The following is a 27903-nucleotide window of genomic DNA, read 5'->3' on the forward strand; positions in this document are numbered from 1 at the left end:
ATATTCTGGACAGAGTTAAGGCTGAGTAGAGAGTTGGACAGAGTACAGGTTACACCGTGCAGGACATGCACTAGACGAGGTCAGCATTATTTGAAGTTAGAGAGCCCATTCATCAGTCTAATAAAGGCAGGGTGGAAGATGTTCTTGAACATTCTGGTGCATGTGTTGAAGCTTCTGTATCTTCTGCGCTCTCCAAAAGATAGCTGCAGAGATATTTGGATGCATTGGTGGTGATTTTCAAAAATTTTCTAGATTCTATCATGGTCCTAGTAGATTGGAGGTGAGCAAATGTAGCACCATAATTTAATACAGAGATGGAAATGGGGGACTACATGCCAATTAGTCTGACATTGGTCAGTTAGGAAAGTTCTAGAATCCATTATTAAGTATATCTTAACTGTGTACTTATAAAATTAGAGTATACTCTGACAAAGTCAGCATTGTTTGTTTACAAAAGGAAAATCATCATTCACAAGTTTAATAGTGGGTTTTTAAGTATTTAACTCTTAAGGTAGATAAAAGGGAATGAGTAGATATGATATACTTTAAAAAAAAAAATCACTAGAATCCCACAGAAAAAGTTAATGTATGTAATAAGTATTTATGCAATTGGGGATAACATACTAGAATGTTAAAAGGTATGAATATGTTGAAATTCTGAGGGACTTTTTCCAACACTATTAAGATCCAACCATGATTCTATTACATGCAGGTTCGGAGTTTTTTTTTATTTTAAGACGAACAGTTTAACTATCGGTTGGAGAATTCTTTGTCTTCCTCATTGATTGTCATTGCTGAATTAGTGTCTGAAACCTGGTTGATTTTAATTTAATCCTGATATCCCTGTGAATGATATCATTAGACATCCAGAACTGTTTGAGGGAAGCTAAAAAGTCATTCCCATCATGAATCTGTAAGTCCTCCGTATTTTCATTGTCTAGTTCAGAAACACCGGAATAATGCTAAACAAATCATTCCTCAGGTTATTTAGTTGTTAGTGATTACAGCTATTTTTATTTTGTTGGATGTGGGCATCACCAGCAAGGTGAGCATTTGTTGCTATTCCCTAATTATCCTTGAACTGAATGACTTCCAAGACCATTCAGAGAGCTGTTTAGAGTCAACCAGATTTGCTGTTAGGCTGGAGACAGGTAGGCCTGACCAGGTAAGGATAGCAGACTTCCTTTTAAAGAACATTATTGAAGCAGGTGGCTAGTGTTGACAATCAGTGTTAGTTTCATGGTGACCATCACTGAGACAAGCTTTTAATTCCAGATTTTCTTAATTGATTTTAAATTCCACCAGTTACTATGATCTCCAAAATTAGACTGTTCTTCTAGAATACACTTCAGTGATGTGTCCACTATGCCAGCTTATTTCACTTAAAGGAAAATGATTAACATTTCAACTGAAATGCTTCTCAATTAAAAACGTATTCTCTCTTGGATCATTTCAGGGAGCCAGCAGAGCTGCCGATGACGATCGCGAACGGAGAGAGCGAGAGGAACGAATGAGGCACGGCCGAAATCCAGCAGCACGGGGATTACCTTCAACTGCTTCTGGAAGGCTTAGAGGAAATCAGGAAGTGGCACCACAGACACCCCTCACACCCACATCCCACACTGGTAAGATAAAACATTAAATTTATTTCACAGATGTCAGAATATCTGAGTCATGATATACATGGTAGTCTGTGTCCTGTTGAATTTTTATTTTTTTAAAAATAAGTTAAAGCTTTTCAGTCTTACATGTTTGTTTTCAGTGCAAATATTTGTACTTAAATTGCTATCATCCTGAGAATTAGAGCAAGTGTGTAGAATCATAAGTTCAGTATATGGGTGCTGAGGAACATCGATAGATGCAAGACAATGGCAGAATTGTCTAGAAACTCTTAATGAGGTGAAAGACAAATCTCGTACCCCAGAAACGTGTAGCAGAACCTAAGGTCTGTTTTGACCTCGAAATATTTGTAGCAAACCGCTGTTGTGATAGGCACTATATCAATGCAAATGCAAGTTTGTTTGTTACAAGCAGTCTCTAACTATTTCACTTATTTATATCCTCTGTTTTAATAGTTACAATAATCTGATTATCGCCATTTTATACATGTAAAATATTTAACTATCTCAATGTTAACTGAGACTCGAAGCATCTGTTTTGAAAGTTGAAATAACCACCTATGTTTTGTTGATCTGAACTAAAATCTCAATATCTTCCTCTAGGCATGAGTAAAAAAGAAATGTATATTCCAAAGTGAATTCCAAAAGAACTATCTATGTACTAGCATAGGTGCCTTGGAAAGCAGCACAGTAGTACCTCCACGTGGGAATCCTTTGTCCTCAGTTAAACTGTCCTGTCTCTCCTTCACTGCTGACTCCTGGAATCCACTTCAGATTCTGTGAACTCCCAGTTTTTCCAAGCTGAGGTCAGCTTCCCACAGGCCAGTCAGACTATAGGTTTCCTCGTAATGCCAGACCACAGGATGTTAATGCTGTCAATGTTGAATAAGTTACTACAGTTGTCAACCTCCTAGACTCCATTGTATTTGTGTTAAGCCCAAAACTATTAACCCTCTGCTCACTAGTGCTCAACATTCTCTCTCTCCCTCTCCCCATACCCCTGTGTTGACTAGATAGGCTTTTCTTTTCTGATCGTCATTTCTAATGATCTTCTAAATAGTCAGCTTCCAAAATTTACAGCCATTCTATTGTTTCCTATCATTGGTGTCAATATCTGCCGTCTTGATATCCTTTGTAGTGGAAATCTGGACTCCCAGGAGTTTGTAATGTAGTGGCTAATTAATCTAGCAGAAGATCTCTGGGTGTCTGGCTGTCATCCAACTGATGAATGTGGTTGAGTGGGTGCAAATGTTTTTGGCTTATCAGTGAGTGTATGCTGTTAGAATTAACTCATAGCAGGAATGCAGAGCTGCTGACCTTCTGCAGCCAAGAGTTTCTAAAGATATGTCTGAAACAGTGAAGTTGGAAAATGTTGACCCTTGCCTCCAACCCAGCAGTTATTCTCCAGGATGCCTTGCAGAATGCATTGAGGACGCAGGCTTATTAGACTTGAAATTTGCTGTTTTTGAGTCAGGTTGTAGTTCCGTGCTTTCTGTTACTCAGCGTGGGTGTTACACCTGCAGTTTTTCTGATGCATGTCTTAATTTCAGAACCAAGTGGTATGTTGCTGGTGATTGTGAAACCTAGATATCCGAAACTATCAAGAACCTCCAATGTCACTTTGTCAGTGCTGATAGATGGTGGTAGAGCAGCTGCTGGACTATGAAATTAGTTTCCAGATGCTGATGGTCAGACCAACTCTTTATAGACTTGAAAGAGTCTGAGCACTTGAAATTATTTCAAGTCATTTTTGATAGGGTAAGGCTCAACCTCTCTGTATTACTTTACAATGGGAATAATGTGTATAATCTAAAATGTACATCAAATCACTGGTTCTGCCTTATTGCATTGTGAAAATGAAGCAGTGCACTCCATGGAGATGTAGGGTGTTATAGACATGCTACCATTGCAAGCTTTCCACTATGCCTTGTATATTTCACTTTATTCACCATGTAGGTCAAATAGTCTTTTTCAATGTTGTAAAATTATATGAAAAATTCAAGTTACCAGTTACATTAAATATCTGATATATATTTGTAGTCTGTACAGTGTGATAATAGAGAACTGGTTTAAAAGGTGAGCTCTTCAGTAAAGAATTTATGCCTTGACCCTAGGTATGACATGAAATCTTAATCTGTTTAAGAAGTTTGCTGACATGGGGAAATCTCACTCTGGGAGAGGGCAAAGTGAACCTTGTATTAGCTTTATGCCTAATCAATTTAGTATAATATTGTTGATGTTGCTACTGCAAGCTAAAGTTTACCTATATTGGCTCATACAGAAACCGACCAGGAGTCATTTGGCTCAGTTGGTTTGTGATGCAGTGTGAAGCCAACACTTGGTTCAGTTTCCTCACTGGCAGTCATTACCATGAAGGACTCTTCCCCCTCAACCTCTCCCCTCTATTGAAATGTGGTGACTGTCAGGTTAAATCACCAACAGTCATCTCTCTCTAATGAGAGAACAGATATAATAGGATCTGCTAGTCCAGTATGGTCCACTAGTTTATCTTTTTCCTTCTAATATAGAAAGTATATTCGGTCATGCAGAAGTAATGTGCAAGCTACTGATTGGATTCCAAGTGATAAGATATTCAGTATTGTTATCATTGTTATCACCCCTCACCCAAGCAGCATTTCTATTCGGTGCCCACCTGACACCCTTTCCTCCAACCCCGCTTAGCTGCCACCTGAAATCCTCACCCATGTAGCATTTCTATTCATGCCCACCTGATACCCTTTCCACCCACCAGACATCTGATTCCCTCCAGCAGCATGACATCCTAAGTCACACGGTAAAAACAAGGACTGCAGATGTTGGAAGCCAGAGTCTAGATTAGGGTGGTGCTGGAAAAGCACAGCAGGTCAGGCAGCATCCGAAGAGCAGGAAAATCGACGTTTTGGGCAAAAGCCCTTCATCAGGAATAGAGGCAGGGTGCCTGCAGGGTGGAGAGATAAATGAGAGGGGGGTGGGGGTGGGGATGAAGGTGATAGGTCAGAGAGGAGGGTGGAGTGGATAGGTGGAAAGGAAGATAGGCAGCTAGGATAGGTCATGAGGGCGGTGCTGAGCTGGAAGGTTGGAGCTGGGGTGGGGTGGGGGAAGGGGAAATGAGGAAGCTGGTGAAGTCCACATTGATGCCATGTGGTTGAAGTGTTCCGAGGCGGGAGATGAGGTGTTTAGATTACTTTTTTTTAGATTAGATTAGATTACTTTACAGTGTGGAAACAGGCCCTTCGGCCCAACAAGTCCACACCGACCCGCCGAAGCGCAAACCACCCATACCCCTAACCTAACACTACGGACAATTTAGCATGGCCAATTCACCTGACCTGCACATCTTTGGAACTGTGGGAGGAAACCGGAGCACCCGGAGGAAACCCACGCAGACACGGGGAGAATGTGCAAACTCCACACAGTCAGTCGCCTGAGGCGGGAACTGAACCCGGGTCTCTGGCGCTGTGAGGCAGCAGTGCTAACCACTGTGCCACCGTGCCGCCCACTGTGCCACCGTGCCTTCCGCAAAGACCGCTCCCTCCGTGACTACCTGGTCAGGTCCATGCCCCCCAACAACCCACCCTCCCTTCCTAGCACCCTCCCGTGCCACCACAGGAATTGCAAAACCTGCACCCACACCTCATCCCTCACCTCCATCCAAGGCCCCAAAGGAGCCTTCCACATCCAAAGTTTTACCTGCACAAAGTTTTACCTGTTCTTCCTCCAGGCGTCAGGTGGTGAGGGAGCAGCGGTGGAAGAGGCCCAGGACCTGCAAGTCCTCGGCAGAGTGGGAGGGGGAGTTAAAATGTTGGGCCACAGGGCAGTGAGGTTGATTGGTGCGGGTGGCCCAGAGATGTTCCCTAAAGCACTCTGCTAGGAGGCGTCCAGTCTCCCCAATGTAGAGGAGTCTGCATCAGGAGCAACGGATACAATAAATGACATTGGTGGATGTGCAGGTAAAACTTTGGATGTGGAAGGCTCCTTTGGGGCCTTGGATGGAGGTGAGGGATGAGGTGTGGGTGCAGGTTTTGCAATTCCTGTGGTGGCACGGGAGGGTGCTAGGAAGGGAGGGTGGGTTGTTGGGGGGCATGGACCTGACCAGGTAGTCACGGAGGGAGCGGTCTTTGCGGAAGGCGGAAAGGGGTGGGGAGGGAAATAGATCCCTGGTGGTGGGGTCTGTTTTGGAGGTGGCGGAAATGTCGTCAGATGATGAGGTTTATGCAAAGGTTGGTAGGGTGGAAGCTGAGCAGTGGGGGGGGGGGTCTATCCTTGTTACAGTTGGAGGGGTGGGCTTTGAGGGCGGAGGGGCGGGATGTGGATGAATTGGAGGGCATCTTTAACCACGTGGGAAGGGAAATTGCGGTCTTTAAAGAAGGAGGCCATCTGGTGTGTTCTGTGGTGGAACTGGTCCTCCTGGGAGCAGATACAGAGGAGGGCGGAGAAATTGGGAATACGGGATGGCATTTTTGCAGGAGGGAGGGTGGGAAGAGGTGTAATCCAGGTAGCTGTGGGAGTTGGTGGGTTTGTTTAAAAAAAAGTCAGTGTCAAGTCGATCGTCACTAATGGAGATGGAGAGTCCAGGAAGGGGAGGGAGATGTCTGAGATGGTCCAGGTGAATTTAAGGTCGGGGTGAAATGTGTTGGTGAAGTTGATGAATTGCTCAACCTCCTCGTGGGAGCATGAGATGGCACCAATGCAGTCATCAATGTAGTGGAGGAAAAGTGGGGAGTGGTGCAGGTGTAACTACAGAAGATGGACTGTTCTACGTAACCAACAAAGAGACAGGCACAGCTGGGGCCCATTCCGGTGCCTAAGTCACACCCCCACCTGGCTTTTGAGCCCCATCAACCATTGTAAACACTTTCATTCTCTCAGTAGCTGGTAAAGTGATTTAAGCCATACCACAGGGCATCAAATGTTTTTAAAAAGGGGTTATGTTTCAGCATTGATTCCTTCCATTCTTATCTGCGTGGATTGCGAGACTTACCCGCATCAATGCAGCTGGGAAAGTTCCTGGCCTGAGCATTTGTCTGAAAGCTGCACAAAAGTAACATGAACCATGTCAACTCAGTGACTTAGAAAAGAATTATCCATTGCCAGAACGCTATTGGTTATACTGGAAGGTTTCTGGTTTTAGTTTACTCATACGTGAGGAATAAGAGAATGATTAGGGAGAAGGTAGGGCCGATCAGGGATGGCGGAGGGAACTAGTGCGTGGGGTCTGAGCAGATAGGGGAAGCCCTAAATGAGTTTTTTGCTTCGGTTTTCACCAAGGAAAGGGAACATGTTGTAAATGAAAACTTAGAGGAGCTAGGATACAGTCTTGACCAGATCAAGATTGATGAAGTTGATGTGCTAGAATTTTTGGGAAACATTAAGATTGATAAGGCGCCAGGGCCAGACCAGATTTATCCTAGGCTGCTCTGAGAAGCGAGAAAGGAGGTTGCTAAGCCACTGGCGAGGATATTTGCTACCTCGCTCTCCTTAGGGGTCATGCTGGAGGATTGGAAGGAGGGAATGTTGTTGCTCTTTTCAAGAAGGATAATGGGGAAATCCCTGGCAATTACAGACCAGTCAGTCTTACGTCTGAGGGATAGGATTTATGACTACTTGGGAAAGCATAGTCTGATTAAAGGCAGCCAGCATGGCTTTGTGAGGGGCCGGTCATGCCTCGCAAATCTTATTGAGTTCTTTGAGGAGGTGTCAAGACAGGTTTACGAAGGTCGAGCAGTGAATGTGGTGTATATGGACTTCAGCAAGACATTTGATAGGGTTCCCCATGGTAGGCTCATTAATAAAGTCAGGAAGTATGGGATACAGGGAGATTTGGCTATCTGGATTCAGAATTGGCTGGCTGACAGAAGGCAGAGAGTGAAATGGAAAGTATTCTGCCTGGAGGTCAGTGTTGAGTGGGGTCCCACTGGGCTCTGTTCTTGGGCCTCTGCTCTTTGTAGTTTTTATAAATGACTTGGATGAGGAGGTTGAGGGGTGGGTTAGTAAACTTGCAGATGACACAAGGATTGGAGGTGTCGTCGATAGTATAGAGGGCTACTGCAGGCTGCAGCGCAACATAGACAGGATGATGAGCTGGGCTGAGAAATAGCAGATGGAGTTCAACTTGGATAAATGCAAAGTGATGCATTTTAGAAGGTTGAACTTGAAAGCTGAATATAGGATTAAAGACAGGATTCTTGGCAGTGTGGAGGAACAGAGGGATCTGGGTACATAGATCCCTCAAAGTTGCCACTCAAGTGGATAGGGTTGTTAAGAAAGCATATGGTGTTTTGGCTTTCATTAACGGGGGAATTGAGTTTAAGAACCGCGAGGTTTTACTGCAGCTCTACAAGTACCTGGTGAGACCACACTTTGAATATTGTGTCCAGTTCTGGTCGCCCTACTATAGAAAATATACAGAGGCTTTGGAGAGGGTGCAAAGAAGGTTTACCAGGCTGCTGACTGGACTGGAGGACTTGCCTTATGAAGAAAGGTTGAATAAGCTTGGACTTGCCTCTGTGGAGAGGAGGAGGAAGAGAGGAGACCTGATCGAGGTGTACAAAATAATGAGTGGCATAGATAGTCAATAGCCAGAGACTTTTCCCCAGGGAAGGATTGACTGGTACGAGGAGTCATAGTTTGAAGATATCAGGAGGAAGGCATAAAGGAGACTTCTGAGGTAGGTTCTTTACGCAGAGAGGTGTGAATGCATGGAATGCGTTGCCAGCTGTGGTGGTGGAAATAGTCATTGCGGACATTTAAGCGACTGCTGGACATGCACATGGATAAAGGGTGCGTAGATTAAGTTACTATATTTTACATTAGGATTAAATCTCGGCACAACATTGTGGGCCAAAGTGCATGTTCTGTGCTGTACTTTTCTATGTTCTATGTTCTGTTTTCATCGCCATTTCTAACGTAGGGCCAAGGAACAAAGGCACGCAATTAAGAGGTAACCATGCTAAAACTTTGAATATCTTCATGGTAGCAATGTAAAGGTTTAACGTGTTTCTCTTGTGAAAAGCACGGGTACATAAAAGAGTTTCAGAAAGGCATTGAATGTAGTTTAATCCACATCTGGACAGTAGGGCTGCAATTTAGTTTTTAAATGATAGTTTTCTGTTTCCATGTAAACAGCCCTGCTTATCATGAATACTTCTGTTGAGTAAACTTACCTTTAAGTGTCAATGCTCTTTTAATCCACCACTAAATAAATAAATATTCAGTTCACTCAATTGATTTTCTTTCCATTATTGTGAAATGGGACGGGTTATCTAACTTGAACATTTTATTCTTCAGCTAACACATCTCCACGCCCTGTCTCTGGTATGGAACGGGAGCGAAAAGTGAGCATGAGGTTACATCGTGGCGCTCCTGTTAATGTTTCGTCAACAGATTTAACCGGACGTCAAGACACATCACGAATGTCAACATCACAGGTAAGATCAGTACAAACCACTAAACTGTGCTATTACTAAATTTGATAGAAGATAAAAATTTGCCATTACGAAAGTTTTCTAAACAAAGTTTTTGACATTTCATGCAGCGAAATAAAAGCTAGAGTCAAGGGTCTGGTGTCAATAAATGTGCCCATGGATCTTTTAGTTTGTCATTTAAAAGCCCAATGATTCACTATGTCATTGAATCCCTAGAATGTGGGAAAAGGCCATTTTAACCTGCATCAACCCTATGAAGAGCATCCCACCCTGTCTCCATGACCCCAGCATTTACTGTGGCTAATCCGCTGAGCCTGCACATTACTGGACATTATGGGGTAATTCTTTAGCATGGCCAATCCACCTAACCTGCACATCTTTGCACTGTGGGAAGAAACCCATGTGTGCACTGGGAGAATGGACAAACTGCTGGAATTGTACCCTGTACAATTGTACCCAGTCCCTGTGAAGCAGCAGTGCTAATCACTGAACCATCATACTGCCCGTCCTTTTAGGGAAAGAAACCTGCTGTTACTGGGTCCGATTGACCCTTGGTAGCAGTTCCACAGCTACACCATTTACTCTTAACTACCCTTGGAAATAGCTTGGAGAGTCTTTAGTTGTACAGCAGGACCGAAACTGCAGGTTACTGACCTTAGTTGGTAGGCTGCTTGAAATCTTGGTGTTGTGAGCTCTGAGGCAGCAATGGCTAATGTGAATGCTAGCAGTTATGCTCTATCGAGGATCTCTCCTGCCACCCCACAGTCTGGGGCAACAGTAGGGTTCTGAAAAGGCAAGTAACATGGGCAAAAACAGAAACCTTGGGCTCCAGTGCAGCTTCTGGCCAAACCCCCCTTGCTCCTGACCCAAACACAATAAGTCCTGATGTGTTGCACCAACACCCCTATCCCAGGCTCTGGCAGCTAAGGATCAGTAATAAATTGCAACCTTACAGAGGTTGCCTGAATCGTGTCGTTTCATTGAAATAAAGGCTTTCTGTTGCCATTATCAAGTTGACATTCTTGTGGGTAAGCTCTGTGTTGATCAGGCTATCACAGTTACATCAATACACACCACCTCAAGTTTCAAATTATTTGGAGGCAAGAATATCTTCCAGTACAGTCCTTTGGATAGTGACAAGGTGGAGAAACTGGCAGAAATTAGTCATAGATCAACAGAAAAGAATTGTTGAAGCTCTAACCTGATAATTTAGGTACACTATTGGATCCCTGTTATGTCTGTGTTTTTATACTTGGTAATCATCAGTCATTGGCAATATTTTATAAATAATGTTTTTAAGGATAATTCAACATCATCCATGCTAGAGTAAAATCATGTAAAACCATCACATTTATTGAATGTTTACATTGGAAATTGTTTGTTAGGAATGGCAAAAGCTATATAGCTAGTTCCAAAAAGGGTCATGTTTTTCAATGTTAATGGTAACTATTTGATTCTATCCAAATTTTGAAAATAAATCCAATCAAAAGTTTGGCATTTTCTTTTTGAAATAATAATTGAAATCAGGTCAAGAATGTTATAATACAATGGAATAATCTGTGGTGTGTTCAAACTCATTGCTCATAAATGCATATTGTTTTGTTTTTAAAAGCTTACTGTATGGCCAGAAAATATCTTCATAGTGTACAATGGAAACCGTATCTTCATTATTTAGATGCCAGCTTGACTGTCAATGTTAGATCAATATTTACATCATTCATGTCCTAAAATCAGTTTTATTGTCTACTATCTTTAATTATTCTTCTGACCATCGTGTTTATGGATAACTTAAGACAAGTTAATAATATTTTAAATGTCAAACTTAAAAGAAGCAGCAATTAGTTGTAAGTTGTGTGTAACAGCATTCTAGTTGCTCATTTTATCTTGTGTGGGAGTTTTTAAACCTTAAATGATTAAATACTGGAAGTAAGTTTGCTCGCTGAGCTGGAAGGTTATTTTTAGATGTTTTGTCACCATACTAGATAACATCATCAGTGAACCTCTGGTGAGGCGCTGGTGGTATTTGAATTTGGGTTTCTTTGGGTGGCTGATGTCATTTTCGGTTCTTTTTCTCAGAGGATGTAGATGGGGTCCAAATCGATGTGTTTGTTTGTTGGTAGAGTTTCGGTTGGGATGCCGTGCTTCAAGGACTTTGGGTCCACTATGTGGATGACACCTTTGTCATCACCAAACAAAACAAATTAAAGGAAACCTACATAACCATCGTTAATATCCTTGAGGAGAAAGTGAGGTCTGCAGATGCTGGAGATCAGAGCTGAAAATATGTTGCTGGAAAAGCACAGCAGGTCAGGCAGCATCCAGGGAACAGGAGAATCGACGTTTCAGGCATAAGCCCTTCTTCAGGAATGAGGAAAGTTTGTCCAGCAGGCTAAGCTAAAAGGTAGGGAGGAGGGACTTGGGGGAGGGGCGTCGGAAATGTGATAGGTGGAAAGAGGTCAAGGTGAGGGTGATAGGTCACAATGGGGTGGGGGTGGAGAGGTCGGGAAGAAGATTGCAGGTTAGGAAGGCGGTGCTGAATTCGATGGATTAGACTGAGACAAGGTGGGGGGAGGGGAAATGAGGAAACTGGAAATGATGAACTGGGATTTCACCAGTTTCCTCATTTCCCCTCCCCCCACCTTGTCTCAGTCTAATCCATCGAATTCAGCACCGCCTTCCTAACCTGCAATCTTCTTCCCGACCTCTCCGCCCCCACCCCATTCTGACCTATCACCCTCACCTTGACCTCTTTCCACCTATCACATTTCCAACGCCCCTCCCCCAAGTCCCTCCTCCCTACCTTTTATCTTAGCCTGCTGGACAAACTTTCCTCATCGTTAATATCCTCACTGGCATAAGATTCACAAAAGAGGAGAACAACAACAAACTGCCATTCCGATGTCAGAGTAGCGTGATCACTCCGTGAGGAACTTCACACCAGCATCTACAGGAAAACAACACACGCGGACCAAAAACTTCATTACAGAAGCAATCATCCCAACACCCACCAACGAAGCCACCACACACTGCAGCACCGAGGAACTATGAAGAGCGGAAGGGAAATACCTATACAGCGTATTCAAGAAGAATGGGTACCAAATAAACACAGTCTGTCAATTCCTCAGCAACAAATCCAAACAAGCAGGCAAAACGCATCCAGAAACCCGGGCCACTTTACATCAAAGACATCTCTGAAACGACTTCCTGACTGCTCAGAATTCTTGGCAACATGGTAGCCCACAAACCTACCAACACACTAAACAGTGGCTAATGAATTAAAAGACCCTGTACAAACAACAAGCAAAACAAATGTCATTTACAAAATGCCTCGCAAGTACTGTAGTAAACAATACATAGGACAAACAGCCACCAGGATGTATGAACATCAACTAGCCACAAAAAGATATGCCGCACTATCACTAGTATCCTTACATACAGACGAAGAAGGATGCCACTTTGACCGAGACAACACATCCATCCTAGGACAAGCTAAACAGAGACACGCACGAGAATTCCTTGAAGCGTAGCATTCCAGCCCAAACTCTCTCTCTCTCTAAACACGTTAATTTGGACCCCATCTACCACCCTCTGAGAAAAAGAGCCAGAAATGACATCACCACCCAAAGAAACTAAACACATAAATAGAAAGCAGGATATACCACAAGTGCTTCTCCAGAGACTCACTGATGATGTTACCGAGTATAGTGACAAAATGTCTGAAAACAAACCTTGCAGCTCCGTGAGCAAGCTTACATCCAGAACCTCAACTGAGCTACAAATATTATCAAAAATTGTATGATGAAATATATACATATCTTTTAAATTGTGGACCTGTAGTTTTTCTGAGTCCAACATTTGAACAGTCATTATCGTTGCATCATGAACTGGCAATAATAATAATTTTGATATCGTAGGATGACTAGAGCTATAAAAAATGTGGTGAATGCCTAATTTGAATTTTTATTTCCCATTTTTGCATCAGATCCATATTAATATATATAATATGTCACTTACATAGTAGCACTTAGGAGTTTTCAAAATGTTTGAATAAGTCCCTGCATTCAATACATCTTTCTTATTTCTTAGCCATTCCGTGTGTTCTCGAAGTACATGATCTATCAACAGCATAGATTTAAAAACTGATAGCCTTTAGCAGGCAAAATAGTACAGCACGTAGAGGCAAAGATGTGTTTTGGTGAACCATTGACATAAATTTCAACACAAAGCTGTAATTGCTTATATCTTAATAAGGAAGTGGTAGGTTGATGGTTGTACTTGCAGCTTAGTGGTAATAGAGTTGGCTTATTTGTGCAGAAAGTTTCTTAAATCATTCTTTCAGTTCCTTTTCTTCCAGTACACCCTGTATGACCTAGGAAGTGGTTAAGCGTACATGTCAAGGATGAGGAATGACTGTCTCAACCTGTCAAATGTGAACCTTGTGTCAAATCTTTTATTCCTTCAAAGCCCACAATAAAAATTCCAAGTGGTAGCTGGTATTGAGTTTTTTTTGGTTTTATGGAACAAGAGAAAGAATGGAAACTTGGGCTGCAATTGGATTCAGTAATATTCTTTTGTACAAGAATATCAGAAAGTTTTATATATTGTTAGACTGAATTGCATAATTTCCCTTGACATAAGAGTATGCTTTGTTTTAAAGTTACTGGAAAGTTATTGCAAGAGACCGTTTAAAATAATTTGTTCCTTTGATGCCTTTGGCAGAGTGCAGTGTATTAGTGTTCCAAAGCTTTCCCAAGAATGAAGAAACCATATAGATAGTAGGAGTTTTATCACCAATTGCCCATCTCCCACAGCACCACACAAAAAAATTCAGAGGCGGCTTGTTTTTGCAAGTTTGAGCAGAATAGAAATTGTGTATCATCTGGTTTTCCTTTACAGATATTTCTCGATGAATTACGGTGGAGGTTGTGAGGATGCATTCCTGGTAATTGTAAAAGTGAGATTAAAGTCCACTGGCTCCAAAAATTAATTTAATTAAAATAATCCACACCTACTCCCACAACATTAATAATGTGATGTATGTCACACCTTTTCTGATAATTTGAATTTTCAGATAATTACTTATTTTGAATCCAGATAATACTGTATATATTGGAGAAGACTTGTTTATTAGAACAAACTCAGCAAAGATTAAAGTGTGAACATTAATGCAAAGAATCCCAACAAGATTTGTATTTGGAAATAACATTTATTTTATGCTATGCCCTTCTGTGCAGAACACTATATTCTAGATTTCCCCCCCTCCTAGGTGCGGATCACTGTTGTGAAGGAGTGGCCACCTCTTAAAATAGAAAAGTATGAAATAAGAGCAATCATTGACCTTTCGGCCTATCAAGCCTGCTCTACCATTCAGTAAGATCTTGGTTGATTGGATTACTCCACCTCCAATAAGCTTTCACCCCCTTGATTATCATGAACTTATAATCAACTGAAAAATATTCATATACTCTATACCTGCCATTTTTTGAGGACGAGAGTTCCAAAGACACTCAGTCTTTTGAGAGTAAATTTCTCCCCAGTTAATGTACTCAAGAACCCTCTAAAATACCCAAGACCTTTCAGTGTCTGGATTATTTTGATGAAAATAGAAAACTTGTATTGCAGCAATTTTACATCTGCTTCAGATGGGCTGATTTGGCTTGTGGTGTAACTGTAACGTGCTCTCTGTTTGTAGACTGGTGATCTGTGCTTCAGTAACAATCGCGTTTGCTTGCAGCATTCACAATATGCAGTACTGAAACGGGCTTTGCAAATGTATGTAAAGATGGCACGTGATTTTTTTAAAAAAAAGTATACTGTGTAGTTGCAGAAGGTATTAACTCGGGACAGTGGCCTATCTTGTCAGCTTAGGGTAAAATAAGATTAATTTGTTTGCCAAATCAATTTGGTGTTATTTGTTCTCTGCATTTTACAAAGCATTTTTCAGGCTTATTTAAAATGTCAAATAGAAATGACCATTTTTATAGATCAGTTTTGACTGTCTCCTACTCCGAACAATTTGAATTTCACTATCATGCTTTTCAGCATGTCTTGCTCTTCAGCATGTCTTGCTCATGTATTAAGCTCTGACATAGTTGAAAACTATTCATTATGATCTTCTGGCAGAACTTAAATCATTCATTTATCGAATAATATCATTGCCAGGGAAATGTTCTTATAAATATATTCATTAATAAAATCATGGTACCTGTATGACTCAACACTTTTTATTTCCATGTAAAATTGAAGACACAACCTTTAGAATGTAGTTCCTCCATTTCTAATTACAATTTATTTATTATTAATCAAATTGAGATGTTATGATGAAACTACATTATTATGTCAGAAACTTCATTGTTAGATTTTGTGTCCAGACTATTTGTACTCTTTTTATAAAATCTTCACTGTTCAGCTCCACATGAAACTGAAGTTTCAGTCAAATAAAATTGAAATCGTTTGCAGATATTATTTAGTTGTGATTATCTATTCTGCATTTTAGAAGTTTTCTGACTCTTAAAGCTTCCTTTCCATTTATTTTCTTCTCATCAATGTAAAAAATTTAAAGCATTGAGTTGATGCTGAATTTTATTAACCACCTATTCTAGGTGTCTGAACCCCTGCAAGTCCTGTAGTGTACCACATCAAGTTGCTTTCAATTAGCACTTTTTATGTAGTAAAAGATTCAAGGCGCTTGATAGCAAGAAACAGAAAGAGTTGATACCAAACCAAAGGACATTAACACAGGTGTCAAGGGTTTGGTCAGAAAGGTTGGTTTTTAAGACTGTCTTTACGTAAAACAGAATTGGTAGGATTTGAGGGAAATTCCGAGCTTGGGGCCCACCCAAATGAAACCAAAGAAACACAGTACATGGACAGGATGTTAGAGAAAGAGGTGAGGCCAGGGAGGGGTTTGAACACCTGGATGGGAATTTCAAGTTTGAACGAGTGGTGGACTAGGAACTAATTTAGCGAGCGCAAGGGATGATGGGTGAACATGACAGTACTAGTTTGAATACAGACAGCAGAAGTTTGGGCACGGTTTTGGAGCAATGACATTGGGAGACTGGTCGTGCAGGCTGCAAAACAGTCAAATCTTGAAGTAATAGCAGTATGGATGACACTTGCAGAGGTAGATTAGCTAAGGTGGAAAATCAGTGTTAGGAATATGAAATTCAGCTTAGTTTGTGATATCGCTGTTCCATTTGATACTATCTAGAATGGGGCAGAGTCAATAGCTAAAGTACAAAATTTGTATCGGGGTTGTAGGCAATATCTTTTGTCTTTGTGTTTAATTGGAGGAAATTTTTTCTCATCTGGTATTGGATGATGGACAAACTAGTTGACAATACGTGGAGGTTTCAAAAGAGATGGCATTGTGGTAGGGCTGGCTGGTGTCAGTGTACATGTGGAATCTGATGTGATTTGAACAATGCCGCCAAGAGAAATGCATGTAGATGAATAAAAAGGAGGAAGGCAGTTATAACTTCAGTTTTTTTATGGTTATGGTTTGAGTATCAGAGCCATCTGATCTTAACTTTGCCAACCTCCTGCCTATATTGTCAGATGCAGAGGTCATTTTTCATCGTTATTTCAGTTTGTGGAGAATAAAAGGTTCTTGGCTAGTTCTGAGCACTGTAAGAAATTAATGTAGTCTTAATGCAGTGTTTGTTCAGGATGCTGTGATAATGTTTATTAACAGCTGATAAAGTCATTTGAGAGAAGATGTATAGAATCATGCTTAAGAATGTAATGGAATCTGACATTTAACTTTCCTATGCATAATAGGAACGTGTACAGCTTTTGAATATTACATGATAAGGTTTAGGAAAGAAAGAGGTGATCAGATAAGATGCTCCAGAAGTGACTTTTATATTCAGTATATTAAAACATTTGAGTTCTGAAATTTTAACCCTGTGCTCCCAACTAGAATGTTCACGCTGCTAACACTTGAGTTCATTGTTCATAAGAGTCCTGAGCTAGCAAATTGTTTCAGTCCTCCATAGATGACAGTTTGCACTTGCAACTTGAATACTGTTGTCCAAGTTCTTGCTGATCTATTGGTTCATTGAAGTGCAGTGGTAGAACCCGTTAACCCAATTAATTTTATTTGGTTTGCAATTTCAAACTTGCTATTATGTCCAACTTGCTAATTTAGCTGTATCGATCATTACTGGAGTTTTACACCGCACTGTTAAGAATGGTTTTTGCGTGGGTAGTGGCACAGTTTACAAATGGCTATCTTTTCCCCCACCTCAGAATAGCCTCCCTTTCGAGCATCATGGCATGTAGCTGGTCCAAATGCACTGAAGGCAGCACTGGGTGAGTTTACCTCAGTCTCATCTCATTAAAGTAGAAGAGACCGAGGTGGAATACTTTGAAGCACATTTTGTAGGGATCAGTCAGTACTGCAAGGTGCCACAAAATTTCCATTATTAATCTCACTCCCCGTGCAAGATCCTTCTCATTCTTTTCATTTAAGGTAGATATTGATGTCTCAACCTTTGTACAGTTTGATTGTAAAGAACATTAGCACTTTGTCCACATTCAGCTTGTCTATAGCATTTCATCCTGTATAGTTTGTATCCTTACAAATTTCTGTTTCCCATATGTGACAAAGGACAAGCGCCTGATGATACTGGAGTCATCAGCTCCTTTTGTAGTGCATTGTATGTCAAATATTGGCTGCAAATTTACAACAGCTTCAAGAATATAACCATTCAAAGCCAGTTGCCTTTGCAATTGTCAGATATTGATGAACTTCAACAAGTCGTCCATTTCGCATTACTGACCCAAAATTTAAAGCAGAACATGCCACACTTTCTAAGACAAGTGCAAGAGAGGCCAATCAAACCTGACACTGATTTGTAATGTATTCTCAATTACATATGGATGAAATGTGACCTATTATTGAAGCCAATAAGACTTTAGTTTATTCACCTGTAATAATGTGAATACAGTATTAGATGACGCTAATGGGAATACAGGCTGAGAAATCAGTATAAATGTTTGAATATTCAGGTTATCCTGCATATGTAAAATGTTGGAGTTTAGGGGAAAGGGCAAGACTCTGCTCCATCTTTTACATTACAGGTCTGTGTTTAAGGGGAGAAATAAAAAGCCCGATGCATGGATATTGAAAGGTAGTTCAACGTTTCCATGCTAACAATGGAGAAGATCAGGTGTATCTTTGTTCTTGTATTGCCTGGTGCTTTTCTCAAATCACTTGCTGCAACTTGTTATCCTGCTTGTAATTTCTGCACCCCACATGAGACTGCATTCTGGCTGCTATATTTCCTTGAAACCTTAATTTGCATTTTTCAGTTTGAGTTAGTGTAGACTATGTCTGCAGTTACACTTGACATTTGTAGATTTTGGCCTGGTTTCCGTTTAATCTGTTTATGAACACTTTGATGCACGGTCTTCTGCTTCAAATACTATTGCTGCCTTGTTTGGCACTACACTTTCTGCATGGGGGTGGTGGGTAGTACTGCAGTGTTATAACTTCTTTCCTTCAAATAGGAAATTAGAAGGAGATATGTTATGTTATTTAAACTGTGATTCCCATACCACAATTTGAATTACGCTGGTTCAGAAAGTGAATAGATCCTTTAATATATTCTTTGCATGCTATTCTGATAGATCGTAGTTTATTGTCTAAAGAAAGTAAACAAATTGAAGATTAAAGGATGTTAGCAGCTGGTACAGTTTGGCTTGAAACAACATGCAAAGAAGCATTTGTGTTTGGATTGTTAATTTTTATCCAGGTTCACATATCAAGATTTTATCTCTGAATTTGCTCAAGGAGGTGTACAACAGAAAATGCTTTTCCCTTTCAACTGAGTGTTTAGCTCAGTCAGCACTGCTCCCTATCACTTTAAATAATAACGCCACGATTATGATACTAACTGTGTATTAGGAGTGTCTGTATGTCAGTTCAGATGTAAGTTGCCAATTTGCTTGAGTCTGCAAAGTAGACTTGAGTCCAAGTTTGGGGTTAGGACTGTAAATATCAAATACAGCAGTGAAATAGAGGCTACCCTCTAGATTCCATACCTGCTTTTAGTGAATAAAACCAAAAAGATTATATTGCAGTTTGGTGCCACCGAATAAACAATATTTTGATTACCGTTTTACAGGATAAAGAGAAATGAAGTAAGTTCAAACTTAATATTTCTACAACTTTGCATGTTGACACAAAATGGCAAGATGTGTGGCTGTGCAAATACCTTACAGCATTTTCATTGAGATGTTTGGAACTTTCAGCTAATCTTTACATTATGGTTGCCACAAATTAATGCCAGAGAAACTAGTAAATGCTGCTCAAAAAACTAAAAATTATTTTCATCTGAGGTAAATACTGTACATCAGCATTTAAATATTTGCTGTACTTCAAGACTGAAAGATATTTCAACAGAAGCATGTTAATGGTTTTACTCTGGTTGTTAGATCATGGCTTTCCAAAGTGGAGGTCAGGAACCCACAGGATTGTGACCTGAAAGTTTGGGGTTGAGAGCTCCAAGATAGCATTGAGTGCTAAGGACCTCTGTTCCTTTTCACCTGCTCTCTCAGACCTTCCTAAACATCACCTTCTCTCATAGGTTATCCTGTCTTCTGGTTCTCACCAACATCTCTTGATAATATTCAAATTTTGGGATGGAGTCACAATGGGAGAGAAATTTCGGACATACTGTATTGGGTATATACCTGTAACACCTAATCCGGAAGTGTTATAAATAATTAAAGTTGAGAGTAAATTGTGTCTTCAATAACATGAATAAATTCAACCAGTAGCCAATAAATCTTATAAAAATTGTATTTACACCTTTGGAGAATAGTTTTGATACTGTATTTAAAGGTTTTGTGTTGCCAATGCCAATATTTTCTTAGGTGACATTTAATAACTGTAACCTCTAGCCATTTTAAGTTTGAAAAAAAAAATTATTTGCAATTTTAAAATATAATATTTAGATTGAAATTTCAAAATCAATTTGGAGTGGGAAGTTCAGTTAAATTTGTACTGCTCTAGATCCAGCATCTGAGTATACTTTGGTCTTCTCTGCTGTGACCAGCTTCATTGGTTCTTATTCTCCTGATGCAGATATATAGTATGTGTAGTGGAGTTACTGAAATCCATTTTGGTGCAATAACCTCATATTTTAGAAAGCTTCCTTTTAGAAAAAGAGAGAATTTAGAATTTAGTATTTTCTCTTCACAGTGTTCCCTTGAGCTTTAGCTGTCAGGAAATTAACTTCTCTGAAACCAAGGTGCAGCTGCTTTGTTAATAATCCTTGAGGACATTACTTGTGTCCTTTAACCCTTCTGTGTTAGGTAAACTGTTCAGTTTTGCAAAGTAAATTCTAGCAAAGGAATCCATCCTGCTTACATTGTTTGTTATTCACAAAACTAATAAGATAGTTAGTGATATCTCCTGGTAAATGTAAGTTTATTGGCACATGTAGCTCTTGTTAAAACTTTCAGAAGTTTCTAGGGTTATCAATGTGCATTTTAACTTGAGAGTACTATTGATCCTGGAGATTGAGATGATTTCTACAGTTCAGCATATCAAATATTTGCAAACCAGGTATGCAGTGAAAAACACATTTCACTTCCACTACCAGTGGCATGACTTGACCCCTGTTTTAATAACACCTTCCAGCATACAATTTTGATGAGAGTATTTCCATTGTTTTTGTTCCAACACCTTTGTGGTTTCTGAATTTGTATGTTTTTGAAAAATCATTCATTAAGTCACTGTTAATGATGTTCCTCGGACATGCAAGTTTCAGAAAACAATTCTTTGTTTTGACTGTTGCCCACTAAGAATTGAGTTAAGATGCCTCTGTTTAATTTATAAACCATGTAGCAGGTAGGAAGAAAATGATCACCCACCAGGGTCAGGATTCTCACACATTTCAGAGTTTGAAAGTTTGAGCATCTTACCCAAAGTTGTACCCAATGTCAAGTTTTCTTAATTGATTTTTAAATGCATTTTTAAAAATGTAATATCCTCTGGTTTTATTTGTTTATGCCATCTAATTGATAGAAAGTGTTATGCTGTTAGCTTTTTGCTTTGTATCTCACTTTATCCAGCTTTCTTGTGTAGGCATTTGTATTCTGCATTTCCCTAACAATGTATGTCAGTGGTTGAACTTTGAAACTGAGAGGCTTCATGGTGCTGATACCAGTAAGGCACTAATTTATTTCTTGTTTGCTTCTTTGGACAGATCCCAGCCCGGGTGACTTCCAGCGGCATCCATTCCACTGTTCCTCGATGAAAATGACTCACCATGGAGGGTGGACAATGCATGGCTGATGTCCCATTCTAACCTTGAAACTTGTGACCCCCCCCCACCCCCCACCCCCACAAAGTAAACCAACAAAATGAAGCTCTCGATGCCTTTAACTTAAATGCAGAAGGAAAACTTTTTTAAAAATGTTTTCTTTAAGAACACCTTCGCAAGGAGATCTTTTGCCTGACTGCAGTGTAAAATACAAGTTAAAAGATTGTGCCAGCTATTTCAGTAGCAAGGGCTCTAAAGACGGTTTACAGAATTGACCGCATATAGAATAGATATCGCCATCCCTTCTCCTTCCATGATTGGCATTATGTAGCCTTTTATTACTCTACTGTACAACTGTAGACCTTTACTTGGTTTAAATATTTTGTAACAGCCTGCTAAAATTGAAAGCAGAATCTATGTAGATAAGTAGAATGTTGTCCTGCTTTTATGTATGTGATGCTCTTATCGGTTTGAGAATTGAAATGGAGATTGATTGACTTGAAATTCCCTAGCAATAGGGTTGGAAATGTGTGTTTGTGAATTTAAAAGCAGCTGATTTTATTTAAAGCTTTCTCCAGTCTTTTGTATTAAACTTGAGTTTAAAAATGTTTCCTTCTTTGGTAGCACACTGTACCAATTAATGTTTTTGAATTATTATTTAGGTTGTTTGTGCACTTTTAACTTCCACATTTTATTTTTTTATCCTAATAAAAACTGAACACTGGTGCCAGTAGCCGTTTTCTATCTTGTGGCAGAGGCTGCCAACATACCAGGCAGAAGCAATGACGAGTAACATGGCAGTGCCAAAGTCCAACAGAAAATGTGACCATAAAAATCAAAATGTGGAAGAATAAAGTAAAAATTAATGGTAAAGCTGTGTTTTGGTGACAGTTATTTTTAAAACTACCGTGTCTGAATAGTGTTAGGACCAAGTTTGCTCTTGGGATTCCCCAACCTAAGGAGTTATAGCATCTCCATTAATCACTTAGGAGTAGAAAAGGCTTTTTAAACAAAAAGCTCTGAAGGACTTGTACAGTAAAAATGTGAATTCTGCCATTAGCCTGGAGCGGCTAATGAATATATACATTCCAATGCGCATGCTTCAAGATATACTTTATTTTAAAATGTTTAAATGTGGTATTATTGAATCCAGATTGGAGGTTTTTATTGAAAGCTGACTGGAATTCAGCCAAAAATCATAACTTGGTTGCCATGTACAGCTTCCAGGTAGCACACTTGAGGGAATGGAAGAAGTCGGACTTGTATATGTTTCATCAGATGCTCAGCTCATCTGTTTTTATGAATCACCCACACTTGCATTTCTCATCAGTTTCTTGGGAGGTAACATGAAAGGGCTGCTGGCTAAATGTCAGAAATGCCTTACTATTGATGCATGCGCACTGACATGTTGAACAGGAACACAGCTACACCTGGCATTACTGTATTAAGGCTCTTTCCTTCATTTCAGTAGCTATGTGAGATTAATTTTGTAAATGTTTGTGGTTAAATTATTTTTTCCCATAAGATTTGTCAGAGCAAACTTGAAGATAAATGTTTCCTTCTCACAGCCAATACATCAAACTGGTGGTGCCTCCAAGATACCAGGCTCTTCCAATTTTTATTTCAAGTAAATGAACCACAGTGACCTTGGATGGCTGATTTTCCCCTCTTGTAGAATGTCTGTGTATATCCTGTGTAATGGTAACAGAATACTGGTAACCTATTTGTATTGCAGCTGTATTTGTGTACTTTAAAAATGTAAATAAATTCATAATGACTTGTATTGGGTTCTTTTTTGCTGTAAAATTCCAAGTTGGGGCATCTTGTAATTAAAGCATTGAATATTTGATAATTTATTTACTTCATTTAAATAATCAGTAGCAAGAAACTGTGGAATGCTTTACCACAAGTGTCAGTCAATGCATATGCCATTATTTGAAAGTAAATTGTGGGACACAGGTTGAGTGAAATTGAGACCAAAGCAAGATTTCTTGAAATCATAACACAAAATGCTGCAGACAAAAGTAAACATTGACAAATCAATATGACTTTTTCAGAAGTCAAAGTTCTGAATCAGGTTGTTGGAGTCTAATTGAAGTCTCAATGCTCTGTTTTTCTGTTCACAGATGCTGTTGGCCTGCTGAGTTTTCCAGAGCTCTGTGTTTTCATTACAGATCTCAAGTACTTGCAGTACTTTGTTTTTATGATCTTATTGCATGTGGAATAGATTCAATGGACCAAATGGCCTACTCTTGTTTTGATATCTTATGAGCTAATGTCTTAATCTTCATCTGTTCATCTTTATCAGTTTAGAGTTGTCAGCTGTTTATTCCATTGAAGTTAGAAGCAAATAGAATGTGTTATCTTAACTCACCTGCAATTAAAGCACCAAGTCTTTTTTGCATTGCAAGAGAATTGTCCAGTTTTTGATGAAACTTTGATTGGAACTTGGAATAGTTCCATTCAATCTCAAGGAAAACATCCAGCCTCCAAAAAGGTTCTGTGTGCAGGACATGTCTCCACACAAAATGGGTGAGGAATATTTTCTAGTTAAAAGGTGAGTTAGCTACCAAGCCACAATTTTAAACTGGTTTTCTGCTTTGTTAACATTAAACAGTAAGTTGCCCTTTCTTTAAAAGTAATTTAACTAAAATTTGGTTGCTGATCATGTGAATTTCCCCAGCTTGAGTATTATTCACTTTCAGTTGTGTTAGCCTGGCTCCACTATATAGCTGTTAATCTAGTGACACTTGTCAAATTGCATTTGGATTTTTGTATGGTACCAAATATTTCCATTTGTTTTATTTGAAAAAGCCAATCCTATTTTCTTGGATTTGACAGTTTCATTAATGTAATTTCTAATGAGCAATGGCTTCAGTTGACATTACAATTCACTAAAATAAACTTAATTAGAAAAATCTTAACAGTGAAAAAGTCAAAGTTACAAACTGATCATATGTTGATATGAATAAGATATTCTATGGTACATTGTTTATATTCTGTGTTATGTAAAAAAGTAAATTAAATGTACTGCAATTGATATTTTGTGTATGAATGCCAGCACGTGATTCTCTGACCTTAGGAGGTATGCTATAAATCTGTTTAAACTTCAAAGCAGTAAGGTAATTTCTAATAATAAAAGGAAATTGTATTTTTTTTAAACTATCTGGCACCTGCACGCTCTTGGGCTGATTAATTTAATTTGACAGTTCTTATCAACAACCGCCTTTTGTTTCTGTCACTTTTATATAATGCACTTGAAACTCTTCACTAGTTGAATTCGCATCCTTTCATTTTCATCTTTAGACTCCATGCTTGATAATTAGGATGCAGAGTGTAAACTGTAAACAAATTTAAATAGTGTTCCTTGTGTTGCACTGATCCTGTCACATAGTTATCTTGCAGAATGAAATACTAACTTGTGTGCAAGCATTTCCAGAGCTTAATCATTTAATCATCTGGAATTTATCTCTCATTTAAGACCAGACTTGCCATTACAGTACTCAAGTTCATTCAAACCGGGACCTTTCACCTCTGCGACCACTTTTGTATTAAATGCAATAAGTTAATAGACAACAAAATGCTCCCTCTGGGCAACGGCAGGCAGGTTAAAACAGGTGAGTTAGCAGCTGAGGCTTTCTCAGTCTGTCCACATACAGAAGCATGTTGGTTTTGCAGCAAGCCTAGTGATTTGACTTTTTTAGTAACTTGATATATGTGTAAAGATGCAATGTTAGAATCCTCTCAAGAAAGAGCTGTTGTAATGTATCTTTTCCTTTTGATAATGGAAATACCCACCTACTGTCCATAACACTCCCTGCAATTTATGGGTGATAATCTTTCAATCATTCTCGACAAATCTTCAACAATTCCGTTCATGAGGATGGATCAAGAGGATTGTCACTTGAATTTGTTGGAGAACATTTGTAAAATACCATGCTATTAAAAACTGTGTTTATACTGTACAGGTTCACATTCCAAAGCATTTCACAATTAATAACATTTCAAGTGTAGCCATTGGTGCAATGGAAATGCAGTAACTATTTTGTACATCAGAAAGTCCAACAAATAATATTGGGATATACAACAAGTTATGTTTTATTTCAATGAGGGCTTTTGCAGACATCCCCTGATTTTAGAATGTTGCCATGACAACTTTTCTGCTCGTCGGAACAAATAGGTGGCCTCAATTTATTGGCTCATCTGAAAAACAGTTTAGCAAACACTTCCTCTGCACTGCAGTTAAATGTCGGAAAAGATTCTGTGGCCAACTGATTGGAGCTTGATTCTTCTGACTGAAAGGCATGCTCCCAGTTCTCAAGCGGTTCATTTTGCAAGCAAGATAAATCTGGATTATACTATAATTTGAAAGTTGTTTATCTAAAGTATAGTTTAGAAATAAAACTAAATGCAGGCAATAAAAGCAAGAGAGTTGTCTCTGTATCTGTTGAGTGAGCAAGTCTAAGGTCAAATATTTATAGGAACGCGCTATCCCCTGATTAGCGGTGTTAAAATAATACCATCTAGAGACTTTGTTCCTGTTTGCTATACAATGAGCTTTCTTGGAAATGCTTATGTACAACGAAATAAAGACCGATTGGTTGATGTCCTTCATTTCTTGGTAGCTTTTTAGTGTTAATTGTTGAATCTCACATTTAGCAAAGCACTAATGAGAAATCCTCATTGCCAACTTCATAAGTATTTTCAAATCAAATTCCAATATTTTAATGACAAATGTTCATTTTAACTTGCCCATAAATATTACAGTTATCTTACTAAATGTTGTGCTACACTAGGTATTATGGTTAAAATACATTCTGGTTGAATTCACTATGAAGGCTGCACCATCTTAACCTCTTCTGAGGCATGGTAACCCTCAGGTTAAACCACCATCAGTCATCACTCTGTAAAGAGTGAGCAGCCAAATGGCACTATAAGCATTGGGCAATATCGATCAAATTTGTGTAAAAATATGGCACCTCATTCAATGTACGGTGCACAATGTGTCTACATTTATATTATTTTAAAATATTCCTGCTAACTGCTGTCTGATGGTTTCCAAGCCGCCTGTTCTTGGCCCCCAGCTCTTTATAATCTATATCAATTATGTGGATGTGGGGATCAGAGTCCTAGACCCTTTGGTCCAACTTGTCCACGCCGAACAGATATCCTAAATTAATCTGGTCTTATTTTCCAGCACTTGGGTCCTAAATTGTGGCCTTTCTTCCCTGAGCTTTCCCAGCTGCTGCCCCAGCTGTCTAGTATGCCTGGACCTTTGGAATGTGCAAGTCTGCAACATTTGTTGGCAGTTCCTTGTTTGGGATAGTTAAGTTTGGGCAGGTCAAAGTTATGAGTTTATGGTCTTTCAAGAGGATGCTTAGTTGTATGTGTGTCTAGGAACACAGCAGCCAGGTCCTCTGTTACATAATCAGTTTCCTTGTGCTTATTTTGTCTATTGCCTTCACTTTCTTTGTTCGCTCAATTCTGGTAGATAACTTGCTACCAATAGAATGGGTCAAATGAAAATTTACTGAGTTGGAATTGCATATTAGACCTTTTGATCTATCCTTTGGTGATGGTGCTGCCCATAATCTCAAATCATGTGCATTTGCAAATATTTTAGATTAAACTTCCACCAGTATATAGAGGTTTGAGAGAGACCTGCAAGTTTTCCAAAGCAAATTTTCAATGTGAAATTCACCTGAACAGTAAGAATATGATCACAATAGCAAGACATCTGCAAAACACAAAATTCATCATTGGAAAAGTGGCCTTACTGGATTTTGAAGAAGCTGCAATGGAGCATCTTGTCATGTTAACAGTACTAATAAACATTTATGATACCACGCTGCAGATATTTTGCTAATCATTGGTGTCATAATGGACAGGGAAGAAAGTTATCTCAGTGTACAACAGATCTTGATCAGATGGGCCATAGAGGGGCAGATGGAGTTTAATTTCGATAAATGTGAGATGCTGCATTTTAGAAAGGCAAATCCGGGAAGGACTTGTACACTTAGTAAGGTACTGGGGAGTGTTGCTGAGCAAATAAACCTTGGAGTGCCAGTTCATAGTTCCCTGAAGGTGGAGTCACAGGTGGACAAGTGGTGAAGAAGGCATTTGGTGTGCTTGCCTTTATTTGTCAGTTCATTGAGTATAGGGAGTTGGGAGGTCATGTTGTGGCTGGACAGGATATTGGTTAGGCACTTTTGGAATATTGCATTCATTTCTGGTCTCTGCTATAGGAAAGATGTTGTTAAACTTGAAAGGATGGGGCTATTTTTCCTGGAGCACCGGAGGCTGAGGGGTGACCTCATAGAGGTTTAAAACATCATGAGGGGCATGGCCAAGGTGAATAACCAAAGTCTTTTTTTCTAGAGTGGGAGACCAAAACTAAAGGGCATAGGTTTAAGGTAAGAGGGGACAGTTATGAGAGATCTAAAGAGGCAACGTTTTCATGCAGAGGGTGGTGTGTGTATGGAATGAGCTGCCAGAGGAAGTGGTGGAGGCTAGTAAAGTTACCACATTTAAAAGGCATCTGGATTGGACAGATTAATAGGAAAGGTTTAGAGGGATATGAGC

The 27903-nt window shown here is 39.5% G+C and overlaps 1 protein-coding gene across 5 annotated transcripts in view; it reads left to right on the forward strand.

The window, feature by feature from the left end:
• The window catches only part of LOC122562129 (casein kinase I), a 67123-nt gene extending 44019 nt beyond the window's left edge, over positions 1–23104 (forward strand). The window contains exons 7-11 of one of the 5 annotated variants that reach the window (XM_088000588.1): positions 1457–1625; positions 8907–9046; positions 13940–13985; positions 19177–19192; positions 21265–23104. In XM_088000588.1, the coding sequence (XP_087856714.1) occupies positions 1457–1625; positions 8907–9046; positions 13940–13972 (342 nt within the window). In that variant the 3' untranslated portion in view covers positions 13973–13985; positions 19177–19192; positions 21265–23104. Of the gene's footprint in view, positions 1–1456; positions 1626–8906; positions 9047–13939; positions 13998–19176; positions 19193–21264 lie in introns of all 5 variants that reach the window. The other 4 variants (XM_043714696.2, XM_043714697.2, XM_088000589.1 and 1 more) reach the window with 4 other exon arrangements.
• The last annotated feature ends 4799 nt before the right edge of the window (positions 23105–27903 follow it).

This window comes from Chiloscyllium plagiosum, unplaced genomic scaffold, assembly GCF_037043375.1.
Source record: "Chiloscyllium plagiosum isolate Xiang-an unplaced genomic scaffold, Cpla_swu_hap1 HiC_scaffold_25, whole genome shotgun sequence".
Classification (NCBI taxonomy): domain Eukaryota; kingdom Metazoa; phylum Chordata; class Chondrichthyes; order Orectolobiformes; family Hemiscylliidae; genus Chiloscyllium; species Chiloscyllium plagiosum.